At 35.5% G+C, this 16,459-nt stretch overlaps 1 protein-coding gene and 1 long non-coding RNA gene across 2 annotated transcripts in view; both read right to left on the reverse strand.

Annotated features, from left to right (window-relative positions):
• Nucleotides 1-1,290: 1,290 nt before the first annotated feature.
• LOC145980622 (uncharacterized) lies at nt 1,291-6,834 on the reverse strand. Its single transcript, XR_014440861.1, has 3 exons — nt 6,752-6,834; nt 4,932-5,066; nt 1,291-1,387 (listed from the first exon to the last, which is right to left on the reverse strand). It is a non-coding gene; the product is annotated as an uncharacterized LOC145980622 (long non-coding RNA).
• Nucleotides 6,835-6,841: 7 nt separating this feature from the next.
• LOC145983765 (thioredoxin reductase 1, cytoplasmic-like) overlaps nt 6,842-16,459 on the reverse strand; it is a gene marked incomplete at its 3' end in the record, with an annotated part of 38,090 nt that continues 28,472 nt past the window's right edge. Inside the window, exons 8-10 of the mRNA XM_083116815.1 lie at nt 12,721-12,845; nt 9,159-9,288; nt 6,842-6,982 (exon numbers count right to left, since the gene is read on the reverse strand). Coding sequence (XP_082972941.1) covers nt 6,842-6,982; nt 9,159-9,288; nt 12,721-12,845 — 396 coding nt within the window. The remainder of the gene's footprint in view (nt 6,983-9,158; nt 9,289-12,720; nt 12,846-16,459) is intronic.

Genomic DNA, 16,459 nt, shown 5'->3' on the forward strand with positions numbered 1-16,459 from the left:
TCAAGGGGGCCAAACAAGGCACATTTTCCCCAAAAATAGTGTTGTTCCCTAAAAGAACATTGCTTAAATTTTAATTTATGGTGTTCATGCAAAAATTAACACATATTGTGTTTAAAAAAAATGAAATTATATGTGTGAAATACATAATTTTTGGCTTACTTTCATATTCCAAGGTGGGGGGCCACACCCTCCCCCCCCCCCTTCTGGATGCCTATGGCTATGGGAGAAAGTATTGGAATTGACCACAGCATGAATGACAACCATCATGAGGATCTTCATCCTAAAGCAATGTTTGCAACCACATTAATTTCATACTATTTCCAATAAATGTTGCCATAATGCCTAGCCCCACATTCAGATAACCAAGTGCATACATGTATGTAAGCAGTATGTTGTTTTGATTTACCAAAAAGTGTATCAGTATCCATCCTACCAGAGAATGTACGCTTGAAGAACCCAAATATAGATTTTTGGATGGCAAGCATGTGATTAACTTTTCTAGATAATATCATGGGTATATCAGGTCACTTACTCTGAGAATAATGAATGTCAATGTGCCCAAATGTGCAGGTTAAAGAGATTGTTTATTAACAATTATAATAGCACTGAGACTATTTGCACCCTTCTCTTAATGCAAAACACAAGCTCTTTAGCAAAAACACAGTAACTTAAAAAAAAGAACAGTGCAATAAATGAACTACTTATCAATAAAAAACACAGCCAAAGAAAACTAGAATTAGTACCCTACTGATAAAAACTTTACATCCATATAAAATCACACCCAAGAATTAAAATCAGTATCACATTCATTGCTCAGGCACTAAGCACACAGGTGGACAAGAGAAAGGACAACGTACACTACCCCATGGAAAGTTATACTGGCTGTGGGTGCAGGTATCAGAGCCTCAAGAATGCACTTACTGGGAGTACTACATGAAGAGAGGTTGACTTCTGGGTGTGTCATCCATTACACCTTGGGATCAAAAATATAAAACCATACAATACAAGAACTCAAAATGATAAACAAGACCCTAACTTGAGCAATGAATGACTATGATATGAAGGATAAGATACAGACGTGCATGAGGATGATTGCCATTCGCACTACTAAGCTAGTAAATATATCACTTTTGAAAGAATCTCTTACAATGTTTTGGTAACAAAAATCATGGCTGCACTCTTGGTACAACCAATATAAAAAAATGGAACTTATGAATATTTCTCCATCTTAAAATGTTTTGTTAATTTCAATCACAGCTTCACTTTGTAGAACTCACAAATGTCACACATGGCATATTCACTTATAATACAATAAATCTTCATCTACTTCCCAGTGTGTCCCAATAGTTCCGTAGCTACTTTTCTTTGTGTCTATTGCAAAAAACACCTGAAATAATTATAAAAATATTTTAAAAACTTCATCATAGAAATACATTAAGGGCAGATTTTTCAATGCATGATGAAAGTTTAAGTTAGCACATAACTGTAAGTTTGTGAAAATTACGCTTTTTTAATGTACAATTAGTTGTCCTACACCATGGTCGTGTGGCTTAAGGCATGCTTTTGCGCTCCATTTGCAGGATGTACATATGCACGTCTCCTGAGGAGGAGGAGGAAGGTAGGGGGGGATAACAACTTCTTCAAAGATTTCGGACTGTGAATGGGACCAGTGGTCCCCCCCCCCCCCATTGTGAAAAAATTGGGGAGCTACAAAGGAGTAGCATCATAGAGGTAAGATAATCACCACCAAACTTGTAATTACAAGCTAACTGCACATTAATAATATACAGGTTGTTTCAAAATGTTCTGAATTATAAAAACATGGTCCATGAGCAATACAACATAATCACAGTTCGAATATGCCGTGAAATACATTCAAACACACCCTTAAGTTTCTTTTTTTGGAATGTTGCCAGTAGTTCTAAATTCTGCTGGCAAACTGACCAGTTGTAAAATTGCTGCCAGTGGTGAGGAGGAAGCATATTGCAAGAGTAGGTCGGTCGTGAGCAACATTAGTTTTGTGCACAATTTCACAAAAATCCACCAGCAAATAACTCTATTAGATCCACCGCATTAGCGCTGCAGTGCAAATTATGGATGAGAACATTCTGAAACATGGTGAAACGTGTCTGGATGGAGTTAGATTATGGCATTGGCATGTGCAAAGTGCAGAGTAATGAAGGGTGTTCACAGTGAGCATTTATGACTTAACTTCGTGATAACCATTGGCACTTAAACTTGGACAGTTATATTACATATGAAGGGCTCGGGAGTAAAACATGGTAAGTGACATTTTGGTTACTTTTTAGTAACAAGGTAAAATGTGCTATCCTTCAATTTTCGAGTGAAATTGCCATGTCATACAATTTGCATTGGACTCAGTGAAGCCTTCTGAAATTGGTAAACACAACATGAAAACAATTTATCTACAGTATAGCTTCTAATAGCCTTTCTTTAATGAACTCAGAAATGACCACAATGTCACTTACTATGTTTTACACTTGAGCCCTTCATATGTGTGAAGTTGTATCTCATTTTGACAATTTATGAATAAATTATAATGGATTGAAATCGTTTACATCATTTTGAAACACTGTGTATAGAGTATAAAATAACCTGTGGCCCAACAGCCGTGAGGGCCAGAGCCTACCTATGGACTGCCAGCCTCATTCCCACCTGCCAAGTTACGAGGTGATGTGTGGTTATCACGACAAATCCCCAGTCACTGTTGTAAGTTTCTGTGATCATGTTACGCTATTCATTTGTACTTCACCCATGATAGTGGGTGGCCACTGGCCCTGTACATAGGTTGAAATCTCAGGAGAAAAGTTGTTACACTTCCCACAGGAGACTCAAACCAGCTGGAGCCCAAAGCATGATGCCTTAGATCGCATAGCCATGGTGTGGGACATAAAGAAGTAAACAACAAGAAGAACATTCATGCTTATCAGTGATCAAACCATTATAGTAATTTTTAAGAACTCGAAATACAGATGAAATTACATGCTTGGCCACTTTAGAGCTCAATGCAAGAAACTTTTATTGATACTTACATTCATATAGTATGTTGTTAACACTGAATTTTCATGTAAATTGTAAAACCAATCATGGTAACACTGATGATTTAGCTGTTAATAAAAGTAAGTAGTTCAAAGAAAATTTTGTTATGAGAATTCATGAGTTAACAAAGGAACTACTAATTTCAAGTAGATCCCAATATTCCTACCATTTACTAAAACATGAAAGCTTAGAGACACGCATATTTCTTTTTTGAGCAAAACTCAAAATGTGAAGTAACACATTGTAATGTTCATTTTTCATGTTTTGAAAGGTGTGAGGTACATTTTTCCTTGCAAGTTTTGTCATAAAATGATGCAAAATGAACTGCAAAGTGTGGGAAAAATCATAAAATTTAGCGTTTTTTTTTTTTTTTTACTGATATAACACTTTCTGAACTCTAAAATTATTTTGTTAGTTATGCAAAATTCTGCTATAAAAATTTGAGAGGCAAAAATGGACTCTTTTACACAGGCATAAACTTAATATGCTGATAACTATATAAATATTTTATTACAAAGAACATGTTTATTTTGTGTAATAAGTATAGTTGTTATTCAAATTTAGGATTATATTCACCATTTTAAGACTCAAATATCATTTTATATACAACTTTTGATACTAAATGTGCCCAGTTTTTTATCAACATTTTGATCCTCCATTCACCATAAATATTTGACCCTAATGATAGCACTTAAAAAAGTAAAATCAAATCAATTAATACACTCCAAAAAATGCATATGTTAACAGTAGTACTTCAAATCCACTCAATGTGCTTAAGGCAAATTAAGTTGGTAAACTAACAATATTCATGCAGGTATGTAATCATATGCACAGATTTTATCAACAATTATGGTTTCACTTTTTTGGAAAGTTTAAACACTCCACTTGGGCATATGTCAAAGGTACAAAGGCTTTTGAAATGTTCTGACATTTTTTTCCATTGGCACCTTATTTAGCATACAACAGAAGAAAGAAGCAATATTTGAAATTGTTGTTTGCCTTGTCACATCACAAAATACAATTTATGAGAAAATTATGAAAATGATGATAACTACTCAAATGAATTTCCAATTTGCCTATGTAGGAGCCTATGTTAAATCAGAGCACAAATATTAACTCTTTCACTGCGGTCGTCGCATTTATGCACAGCACGCCAGGTGCCTTGCTCCACACAAGTTGCATTATTGCGAGTTCATACTTCTACTTGCTGCGGGTGTCGCATTTCTGCAGTACGTCGCTTTTAGTAGCCTTCTGACATCTGTTGATAGTATTTGGAACTATTTGAACTTGTAGTTTTGTTTTTATCCATATGATGTTGCTGATTACACCTCCGTTTAGAATTATTTGACATACAAGCGTTGAGTGCTCTGACATGTCAGTTTCAAATGCATGTTCGAATGTAAACAACATGACTTTGTCAAGTCGTCAACACTTGTCTGATAATGATGTAACTCAACTGTTATTTGCCGACTCAGAATCAGAAGGTGAATTAAGTTGTGACGATAATAGCGACAGTTTTTATGAGACTTCAAGTGGTGACAGTGATTGTGTAGTGTCTGATGAAGAATTTGTACCGCCGTCCGTAACATCATGTAGCAGATGTTTTTGTTCTTTTTCAAAATTTCAAAAAATTTCAAAATATCATACCACCAGGGACTACAGAAGGGTTTTCAAGTAAAAGGAATTACTTTTGTAAGTTCTCTCTCATATATAATGCAATGTAATTGTGAAAACTATTTGTTTATAAAAAAATTATATTTTCAAATTTAATTATGCAGCCAAGGGATATTGTGTGCCAGATAATTCCGCAGTGAAAGAGTTAATAGTGTAAATCTGCCCAGTGATAAAATGGGGACTAACTGCACACTTACCTCCCCACATGTAAGGTGAATCCCAACACTGTTGTCAAAGTCAGATTTTGTGGCACCTAATTTTAAACTAAGTGCAAATCCCAGAGTTATTTTACCTGCATTTGGAGAAATTAGATGGAAACCAATGACCTTTTCCTGAAAGAAATATAAATATTATAACATACCATCAACAAATATACACTCAAGTTAAAGGTTTTGAAGGAGATGCTATTCAGGTGTGTGAACATTTGAAAATTACATGAGATGAAATAAATTCAAACTTGAGACCCCTTGAATTGCAAAGTTATGTTCTCAACAACCAATAATTTTACCAATCTGATATGTCCTTTCCAGAGCTAAAATTGCCATCAACAATATACTCACACATATAAAGGAGGTGAATGAGGATCATTCAGGTCAGTGGTCAAAGTGAAGGGAGATGCAGGAAGATGCAGGGAGATGATATCCCAACCAGCTAGAAAAGTTTCACAAAACATCCCAGTTATCTCAGTGTCATCATGTTTATCCAGAGGAGCATCCCCCTCCCCTCCCAGCTAAACCCAAGGCTCGACCAAACATCCAAACAGCTAACTTGAGGCACTGGTGAAAACTTGGATATTTTATATTTAATTGGTGCACCTAATAGGGTTGAAGAGTTTAAGAATGTGCTGATCAGATTGATTGATTGATTGATTGATTTGCTTTATTTCACTTTGCTTTTTGTGCCACTTTTGGCTAATTTGTGAAGATGAAGATGAGTTATGATGTGATGAAATTGATGAATGGACACTCACAAACATCCATGCCCAGGCTGGGATTTGAACCTACGACCCCTGGCATCGTAGCACGATGTGGCTTCAATAACCACACAGCCTCTACCCAAAACTCCGACTTCACTGTCGCCACCCACACCAACAGCCACAATACCACCTTCAACAACTGTTTTAATGTAGCCATAATACGTCTATTACCCCAGCACACTGACACCTCCACCCACAGGTGATGGGAAAGGGCCTACATATCAAGCATTCATGCCAACATACCCCCCGGACTCAACCAAGCCACCCAATAAGCATTTCTCCATTCCCTACCTATCTGCACCCACCCACCATCCATCCCGCAATAAACACTGGTGAAAGGATCTGCTCGCAAAACCCGTGTTCTATCACTTGTTTCTGGCACCACTGTGCGGATGCTGGCATCAGTATTCTGTGCCTCTACACTTTTGTTTACTTCCATTCTTTCTACCTACATGTGACAATGAGGCTATGGCCTCGAAATATCAGACTTTTCTTCAATTGTGGTAAGTGTTTACTGTCTCCTATGCAATTTTTTTTATCCACTCTTCTGGCACTCTTTCTCATTCTGTCCCTTAAATATCTTAGCCCTTTCAACTTTTTTCAAGGTTTTCAACATGAGTTATGTTTTTCCACCAATGCCACCCTGCAAAGTATAGTGGCTGTGTACACGGATGGCTCGGAACTCTTCAGTTATGTTTGGCCTGATTCCTTTCCCTTTTTTTATATGGAATTTTTAGCAGCCCTGGTATGTTTATTTGTTCTTCATGAATATAAAGTGTTACTTTACTGTGACAACATGGCGGTTGTCCATTGTTTATCTCTCTGTGTTTTTCACATTCCTGATATCTTGTTTCTTGCTCATGTAGTGTATAAGCATTGTGTCTTTGATTGTAAATGTGTATACCCTGAAATAAATAAAGCTGATGCGGCCAGTCGCCACCATCTGATTCGAGAACCACAGCCACACAACAAAAAAATGTACTGAATAGATTGTTAAATTAAAGCAAATATTGGGCAGTTAACAATAATTCAGATACTTACGTTCTGAGACTTCACGCACACTAGTTTGGCAAGACACTCGATCTTTTCCCTGGATGGCAGTGCAGTTTCCAAAGGCATGAAACACTTCCGGTACACTTCAATGTCATCTTGACCATATTTAACTTTAGCGTCTTCTTCTGACAAACCAACGCAGCCATATTCTAGTGGAGTGAACATCACACTCGGAATGTTTATATAGTTCATGACATGTTCACTGTTTGCAAAGAGCCTCTGAAATAATGGCATAGATTACAAATACTTGTGCATTCTTGTAGATTCAATACAAATATTAAACATATATAAAAATATATCAAATCAAAAAACTTCTATAACAGTGCATGGTGAGATTGTTGCAAATGCAATAACACATAAATAACTAACAACTATAAACAACATATATTGCTGGTAATCTGTTACAATATTCTCAATTAAGTAAACAAAAGCTGCATTTGCACAAGGTATAGAAGAAAAGGAATATAATAGTAACCTTAATTACAACTGCATTTAAAAAGCTCCTCCCTGATTTAGGACCTCCCTGATGGCATAGTGGTAATGTCATTGCCTTGAAAACAAGGGCCACAGGTTTGTTACCTAGTGAAGGCACAATGTGGTTTGGATCCCACTTTAAACAATAGACCCAGTCACAATTAGCCTATCTGTGCATAAAAGTGAATTTAAAACTGAATCAAACAAGTAAATATTAAACATGCTCAGCTTTAAACAAATTGAATTTTAAATACATTGTGAATTTTCAGACAAGAATCACATGAACATTACATTAAAAAAGTATATCTTAAGAAAACAGAACTTACATTTCGTTTAATGAAATGCATGTAACTTTAGTATTTATTTGTTGTATCATGAACTACAAAAGCTACAAGTACTATGCTGATCACTTTATGTTTGCTCTTGAGAATACAGAATTCTACAAGAAATGTATTGGTAATTAAACACATACTTTTCAATAACAACACATGAATACAAAATCAGCTCAACAATAAGTATTGATAAAGTAGTAATATTTCAACCCAATTAACATTAACAAATGTTAACAATGATCCATACTAAATCAGAAATGGAATGAAAGTTTCTATTTTATATACATATAAGAGCTGATGCTTTCTAAATTTTCCAACAGTAATTAATGTACCCACTCATGCACACACAAAAATATTCAAGATATTTGGTTAAGTATATTTCCTGACATTTCAAGTTTTTCAAGCAATTGAAAAATACATTTCCAGACCATTCGGTGGTATTTTAACATGATATCAACTATATTCGTGTTTTAAGTGTTAAACTGCACATGATGTTCAACTATATTTTCCCTTACTCATTTAGGTTTTTGGATATGTTATCAAAATTCCCTGACTTTTCCAATACCTTTACATTCAAATACATTTCCCTGATTTTTCCATGTATTCCAGATCGGTGGAAACCCTGTGATGTTACTCATGTGACACTACTTTTACCGTTATATATCTAACAGAATGAGCACACATTTAAGAGGGGGAAAGTGGGTAAATATATCACAAACAGTTATGGAATAGCTCAAAATGTATTAGCAGTTACGAGTTTACTCATACTTCTTACTATACTTCATATAGTAGCAGGCCTTACATACAGCATGCACATACACTACTCAGTTAAAAAACGGCAACCCTACATGAGGATCATATAACCAAAAAACAGTATGTTGCCATGTATTTTCTATGGGCAAAAATAGGAAAGGATATTAAAAAAAATGTTCTGTTGAAAAATGAGAAGTTGCATTGCCTAACACATTGTACATACATCTAGGTAAAAAAATTATCCTAAGGTCACTAAAAAGTCATAGATGAAGACTAAGCTAGTCATATCTTGTTACAGACTGTGACAAACAACTGTGAGGAGGATGGAGAAGATGATTCAAACTAACAACATTATGTTGTTCTCATGGTTGAACTTGGTTGATCTCTGATCATGTGAATTACCAGTGAGTGTTCACAGAACTGATTCGGACCTGATATGAGTGCTAGTTGATTTTTTGAGCCAACTTTATGTATATATAAGCTAATCAGTACTGGACATACAATTTAAAGTGGGATCTGAAACACTGTGTGCCTCCACTGGATATCGAATCTGGAACCCTTTGATTACAAGGTGAGAATGTTATCACTAAGCCATCAAGGTGGCCCAGAACTGAAATGAGCTGAATGAGAAAGACATTACAACAAAAATGTCTATGCTGCAGGATTCAAGTTACAGACACAATAAAGTGTACCAATGTTGATGGAAATTGTGTGAGGAAATAAATGTTTTCAGGTTCCTACCTCACATAGTATGCTTTCAGTAATCATTTGTAACATATTTATTGACTTTTCAACACACTACCTTTTTCCACTCTAATATAATTAGCTATACATACCCTGGCTAGTAGCTTTCCTGCTTGGATTGCACTGGGAGTTAATTCCGGTTTACCATCACTCACATCACCAAGAGCAAAAATATTATTGACAGAAGTCTGGTCCTCTTCATTACAGACTATTTTCATGTTCCTGTAAAAGCAAAAGGAAAATATGTCAACCATTAATGTCTAGATTAGCATAATCTAAGTAAGAACACAGTATCAGATGCTTACAAGAAAACTAAATTTGAGTACAGTAATTGTTCACAATAATTTTCTGTGATTTACATCAAGCTACACACATATGATGTAACATATGAAAGATAAATTTCCAGTGCTAGAGAAATTTCCAGGGCTTATGTTTAAATTAACTCTTAAACACTGAGGCTTATTTTATGCAACAAAACCTGAACACCAAACCGAGCATGTGTTCAGGATGAAATTTAAATTTGCACAAGGTTTTAAATAAAAAAATATATCTTGGTAACTACGAATGCAAGAATTACAAATTATAGCTAATTTTTTAGTAAGGTAGGTGAGCCAAAGGTGGCTATAGTTAAGCTTCTAGGGCAATTCCAACTCTCCAATGAGAGATAAATTTATGAAATTTTAAGAAATAACTCTTATAACTAATTAACAACATGTATCATATAAATATTTTGTAAAATTGCTTGTAGCTTTTTTTTAAAAAAATAATAATTACAAAACCATTACATCTGTTCCCAAGGTGGCCCACTGCTTATAGTTTCATAGAAAATGTTGCTTGTGCTCAAGATTAGGTAATCTTTAATAATAAAATGTATTTTAATGTGAAAAAAGGTGTAAATTCCAGAGGCAAGTGTAACCTGTTCCCAAGGTGGCCTGCCATGGCCCACCTTAGGAACTTGCCTCTGGACTACATTTTTCAACAAAAATAGGTATCATTCCTTTGACACAAAAATCATTTTTACTATGTAACTATGTGATCAAAAATGATTAAACGAGCTTTCAAAATATGTATAAAATATTAGCATTCGTTAATTTCAAGGACATACACACACATGCTTGATCCCTAACATAATAACTTACATAAAATGGATGTTGGCATCCCGAGACAGTTTGTTTTCTGCATAGTGCACCAGAGGGGACTGGGTACATTGATGTAATGTCATTTGTTAACTTCGTTAAATACTAATATGATTTTCGTGAAGTGGGCCACCTTGGGAATTATGGCCACCTTTGGCTCACTTACCTTACAATCTATGCTACATGCCTATGTCAGAAAAACTCAATTTTCATTTACAAAATAGAAGAAAAAGAAGAAGAAAGTAGAAAAATTACGAAATTTTAATATTGTTGGGTATCCATGTAGGCAATGCCAGGACATGAGGGTTCAAAATCATATCTGTGCACTTGTTGCTGATATTTTCAGAGAAAAACATATTTACTAAAGCATGCTTTCTTTTGGTGGTAAAATTTAAAATTCTGCAAGATTTTCAATAAACGTATATCTTGGTAACCACAAATGGTACAGTCACAAATTATAGCTTATTTTGCTCAGTACAGTCTAGGATAGAAGCCCATGTAAAAAAAATATTAATTTACCAAACAGAAGAAGAAGAAGAAAGAAAAATCTTATTTTTTAAAGAAATTTGAACTCCATTTGCACTTATGGTGCTCATTATGTCAAGTCGACAAATGGGCAAGATTGGGAACACAACACCCCTCAACACCCCTCAATTCTTTTACAGCATGCTGCAATGGGAAGGGAGTAGCTTAACCTTTACCCAAACTAAATTACCCATCTACGCTTGTCCCTAGGCTAGCCCTACAACTGTTGTTCCACACAGGTAAAACAGCAGCAGCTAAAATTCAGGTGAAGCCAGGCTGGCTCAGTAGCTCAGTGGTAGAGAAATAGCTGGTATGCCAGAGACCTGGATTTCAGTTCCCAATATACCTCACCAATCTGACAGTGGATTTCAGCTGCTGACACATTGTGCATTCAAATATTGAATCGCAGACTGCACTTCACATGTGGAAGGCATTTCGATTAGAACATAATCACAACCCACAATGAAGCATCTGCACTACTAACTATCTCCAACTGATGTCTGTGCTGTCAACCAACTCAGTATACATGTGCATCCTTGCAATCAGAGCTTTGCTACTGCACAAACTGCAAATGGAACTTACTTTTCAGACATACTATATATTTTAATATTAAAGTCATATGACTCCAAATTTTATTACTTTAGTGTGAACACTGGTTTGCATTATCTGGAAAGGTGAATAGGTTCCATGCAAATATTCTTTCATTCCCTCCATTACCTGAAACCTATGTCAATTCAGGGTGGACTGGGGGAGGGAAAAATCGCAACTATGGAGAATTAGCATTCATAACAAAGTCAAATAAATGGTTTGAAAAGACAATGAGCAAATTTTCATGTTAATTGTTATCAAATTTCACTGATGTTTACTTCTTCACAAATTGCATCATCAGGAATTTTCTCAATGATTGTCATCCTCAGTATAAGTATACAGGGGGATTATAACACACCTGCAAGGCTCTCTACATTTGGAGTTCCTCTTATATTGATGTTCTAACAGTTTTATTATTATACCACTCCTAATCTTACTTACTTATGAATCAAAATTATAGTAACAACAAAAACAACAGAGAAAAATGTAGTTAAGACAAGTAATGAATCACTATTAATTTTACTTTCTACAAGGCCAAGTCAACTGAACATAAGCCCCTGGATCAAATGGTTTTGTCCAGTCACATAGAATTAGGTGGGCATTCTGTAGTGGTTCCTGTGCTTCCATTCTGGGCATGGTCACATGGCAAGGCATAGTGGGTTTGGAGTTGTTAAAGCCTGGTCCAACATGCAGTGGAGGCTTCAAAATAGGAACAGTGAATATGACAATGAAAACTAGAGAAATTCTGATGGGGAACCATACAGCACCCACCATACATCCCCGATCTTTAACCATGCCATTTTAATGTGTTTGGTGTACTGAAGAAGAAGCTGAAAGGTCACCAATTTGTTTTGGATGAGGACGTCCAGGAGGCTGTCACAGACATTCTCACCCAGCTACCAAGGGAGTTCTATGAGTCCAGCATTACCACGTTCATTCAACAATGGAATGAGTATCTCAATGCTGGAGGTGCATATGTCTAAATATTGTATGTATGTTTCTGCATGTGTATGGTTTTCTTTGTGCTTCTTTGGCTTGGCTCACATTCATTTGATTCACCCTTATCTAATTTCCTGGTGGAATTGTTGTGTGAATTATAAAATTTTGTGCTCTAAAAATTTTGACTGCTTCCTCAGAAAACCTGACTTCTTTAGTTCATAAATCATAACTTCATAATGAGGAAGTGCATATTACTCACTATCAAATATAAAATTATAAATACGTTAGATAGTATAAAAAATTCACAACTTACATGAGTGAGTATAAATTTATCCAAACAACGTTTCCGTGGTCAATACTTCCTCCTTCTTCAGGTCCACATTAGTGGATAAATTTATACTCACTCACGTAAGTTGTGAATTTTTAATACTATCTATCATATTTATATTTTTATACCATAACTTACTTTGGATTCAGTCTCACTCCAATCTTTTTTAGTCCCATTTCTGTTGTGCATGGAGTTTTATTAACAGCAACAATTACTGTGTTGTAAAACCCAACAACTTGTTCAAAGAGTTTTGTTGAAGTTACCTAAAGAGAAAGAAAAGGAACTTAGGTTTCCATCAAAAGTCTATCAATCAATCAATCGATTCTCTACGTATTCTCAACAAAAGGCAACAGCTATAAGGTTCTACCTCTGCACACTGGACCCAAATTCCACAAGATTCAAAATACACCTGTAATCAGGAAAATTTTTGAACCGTGCATGTTGTAAACCAGGAATTCAGTCCAAGACCTCATTGTGATGTGACAGAAGATGATCCTAGGCAAGCATTAATTTTATTTAAAAAATGAAAAAAATAAAAATAAAATAAAATAAAGGGTATCACAAAAAATTAGGAAATTCTAAAATAGGGATACAGCAGTGGCATATGCTGATTTTAACTAATTGGTAATCTCTGACACTTGATTCATCTATCCACTCCTGAAGTTTCCCTGCAAATTTACCTCAGAATTCGCATCAAATTTATGAATATTGTGTGGAAAATTTTATCTTATTTTTGCGACCACTATCAATTAATTCTTGTGATTACAGTTAATCTACATGTAGAATTTCAAATAAAAAACAAGAAAGTATAACAAAGCTATAAAAAAGAGAACCAATAAAATATAATATGAAAGGCATGTATTAGTGAAATAAAATCTCTCGGTATTAATCAAGTTACATAAGTACCCAGAGTCTCGAGCATTCCCAATTTTTATTTTTATAAGTTCAAGACCTGTGGATCAAGAGATGGCCTACATGCATTAGCGGTTTGGAATTTCTCCAGAAAAAGATCTCATTCAAAATAGTTTCACACACAAATCTTCTATTATATCCATTGTCTTTAATTTAAGTAAACACAGCACTAGCTACTAAACCACTAACACCTTAACAAATATTAAATTTTTGAATCGCCAAGTACAGCATGCATTCAATTTCTCCGGCCTGGCTCAGAATGAAATGGCAACAAATGCTAACAAATTCCCTCTCCCAGCTTGAAATTCTTTGCAATAGCCAAGGCTCTATAAGTTAGAATCATTATGTTTGTTCTTTATATATTTTCCTTTATTCATCGTTCATCTTCATCATTACTATTAATCTACAGGGAGGGTGGGAAGCAACGTAAATAAACTAATATATACAAAATTTATATCTGATAGCTTTCCCCTTCAAAAATTCAATTCCGTGAAAGCAGTACTCTCACTGCTTTTGAAGACTACAGAGAGAAAATAATCATGCATTTTTAAATACAAAAATGAAAAAAAGTCAGCATATAAACTAGGGCTAAGCCGATACCAATACCAGGGGTATATTTTTGGACTTATACTAGCCGATACCATTGTTTTTGAGTCGCTAGAGACATGGCCTAAATCAATTGTCTTTTTACATTTCAAAGTTTCATTCACTTTTTCCAACTTACCTTTAGTTAACAAAAAAAAAAAAAATTGAAACAGTTCTGCATTTGTTAAATTAACCTGTACTCAAGTTTCCAGGAGCAGCAAGTGTGTGACACAGATAAGACTCGCGGCCAAGTAGCTTGCAAATCAAGAGTTACGTAAAATTATCCCCATAAGAGTTCGCTGCTTCTGTTTAGTTCTCTTCAAAGTCTACCAGGCTTTGTTCGTACAGATGTTGTCTCATGTAACAATAACCCCAATAAGGTCCTGAAAGCCAACGATGCACATGTTGGTAATCCTTCCACTTTCTTTGGTGTTTGTGGACATCCCTCTCTTTAGTGACTTCCCGCAGTCAAAAAAGTCATCACCCATGAAAGTGGTGGACGTGTCTCAGACATAGTATAGTACATAGCATTTTCCCGGAAATTCAAATACCTGGGCTAATTTCTCTTTTCTTTTCCAACTTTAGACTTTTGTTTGTCTGGACTAGGTTTCAGCAGGCATGTTTCGGCACAAGGAAAGCAGCAGGGGAATAATTTTCATTGAACGACATATGACAGCAGTTAGTTTCTGGAAAGTGTAGAGATGGGTTTGGATTTCCTCCCATGCCAAGCGATAGAACTATGCATTTAATTTTTGTTAGAAATCATTTGCCAAAAGTATATCAAAAGCAAAGTCACTTCGGAATATCACTGTACTGAATTCAATTGCCTGATATAGAAGCAAGAAACTGGTAAGTTTTTATTCTCCACTTACATTTTGTTTACTAATTATTATTCTCTTTGTTAAAGGCCAAAAAAGAGATGAGATTGGTTTCACATTTCAGCTTAACTGTTAGTTTTAGTCACCGTGTCCAGTGCTGATAAATCGCCAATTATTCTCATGTTCACGGGTGATTTAATGTTAGTTTGAGAAGAGTGATCCCTTTAGTTTTAGAGGAGGTTGAAGAGGCATGATCTCATTTTTCAACATTGGGGGAGAGGAGGATGACGACCACATGATTGTCTTGCTCTTAGTTTCACTTAATATTTCTCTAATATTTGAAACATCTGATCGATTGTCACTTTAAAAAAAAATGTAAAGTTGAGATGCATCGTTGCAACAGAGCATCATTTGGTTGGTTAATTTATTCATCCCCCTCATCAGAAAGGCATATGTATAAAATGTAATAATAATAATTACACAGATGCACACATATAATTTATTTATATATTTTATTATATATATAATACAAGTATCGGTGAGAGTATCGGTATTGGTTGACAGTGGTATCAGTTCTGCCCTAATATAAATAGTGTAATTACTTCATTGATCGATTGGCTGAATTAGGTTATTTTACTTCGCCTTTCTTCCGTTTTTAGCTAATCGTGATGATGGAGATGAGGGGTGATGTGATGAAATTGATGAAGGGACACTCACGAACACCCATGCCTGTATTCTAACCCAGGACTTCTGGTGTCGAAGGAAGTTGTGCTAAGCACACCACCACAGAAGTTGGCTTTAATTACTTGAGATCGTCATCTTCAATGCTTAACATTTTTCCCTTTGAGAAATTTCGGTTCAAACAGCAGAAATCAGGAAGACAGAAACAAATGTGAAATGAAAATCATCATAGAATTGGTTTACTCATTTTGTTCAGATTTCCCTGTTTCTCGCACACTTTCAGGTGTATTTTCCTTACTTCCCCTTCCAGAAACTTCACCATGCCTGAGAAGCAGTGTTTCCTCCCCCTCTCCCCACCCTCCCATCAAGTTAAAGGGTGCCAGTGGAATCTCATGCTGCCAAGATTCCTCCAGCTGGAGAAAGCTTCTCAGACATTCAGCAGCAAACGGTTGGGATCATTTGCATGCTGGAAGCGAAGAAATGTGTGAATTGAACATTGATTCCAAAGAATATCATGAAGAAATAAAAAAAAAACTTTTTTTTAAAATTATAGCTGGATCATCTACGATTACCTAGATAACCCAGAGTATACAGTACTCAGATACAGAGAAGAAAACAAATAGTTGCAAGAGATTTAATCATGAAAATGAATATTGCACAGGATGACATTACATACTGTTGAACCCTACCAATGGGTAGGGTTATGTCTTAAAGATGATGTCTAGTAAATAAAGGCCATTCCCAAGCAAACATTCCTGTAGTCATTGAAGGACATCCTGTGTAGCTCAATATAGCATGTCCACAGAAATCTGAGTGACTTCCTCATGTAACCATTCTTTTATGTTCTTTAGTTGTAGCAGGTCGAGTACGGTATACTTTGC

Source organism: Lepisma saccharinum, chromosome 2, assembly GCF_977018435.1.
Source record: "Lepisma saccharinum chromosome 2, izLepSacc3.1, whole genome shotgun sequence".
NCBI lineage: Eukaryota > Metazoa > Arthropoda > Insecta > Zygentoma > Lepismatidae > Lepisma > Lepisma saccharinum.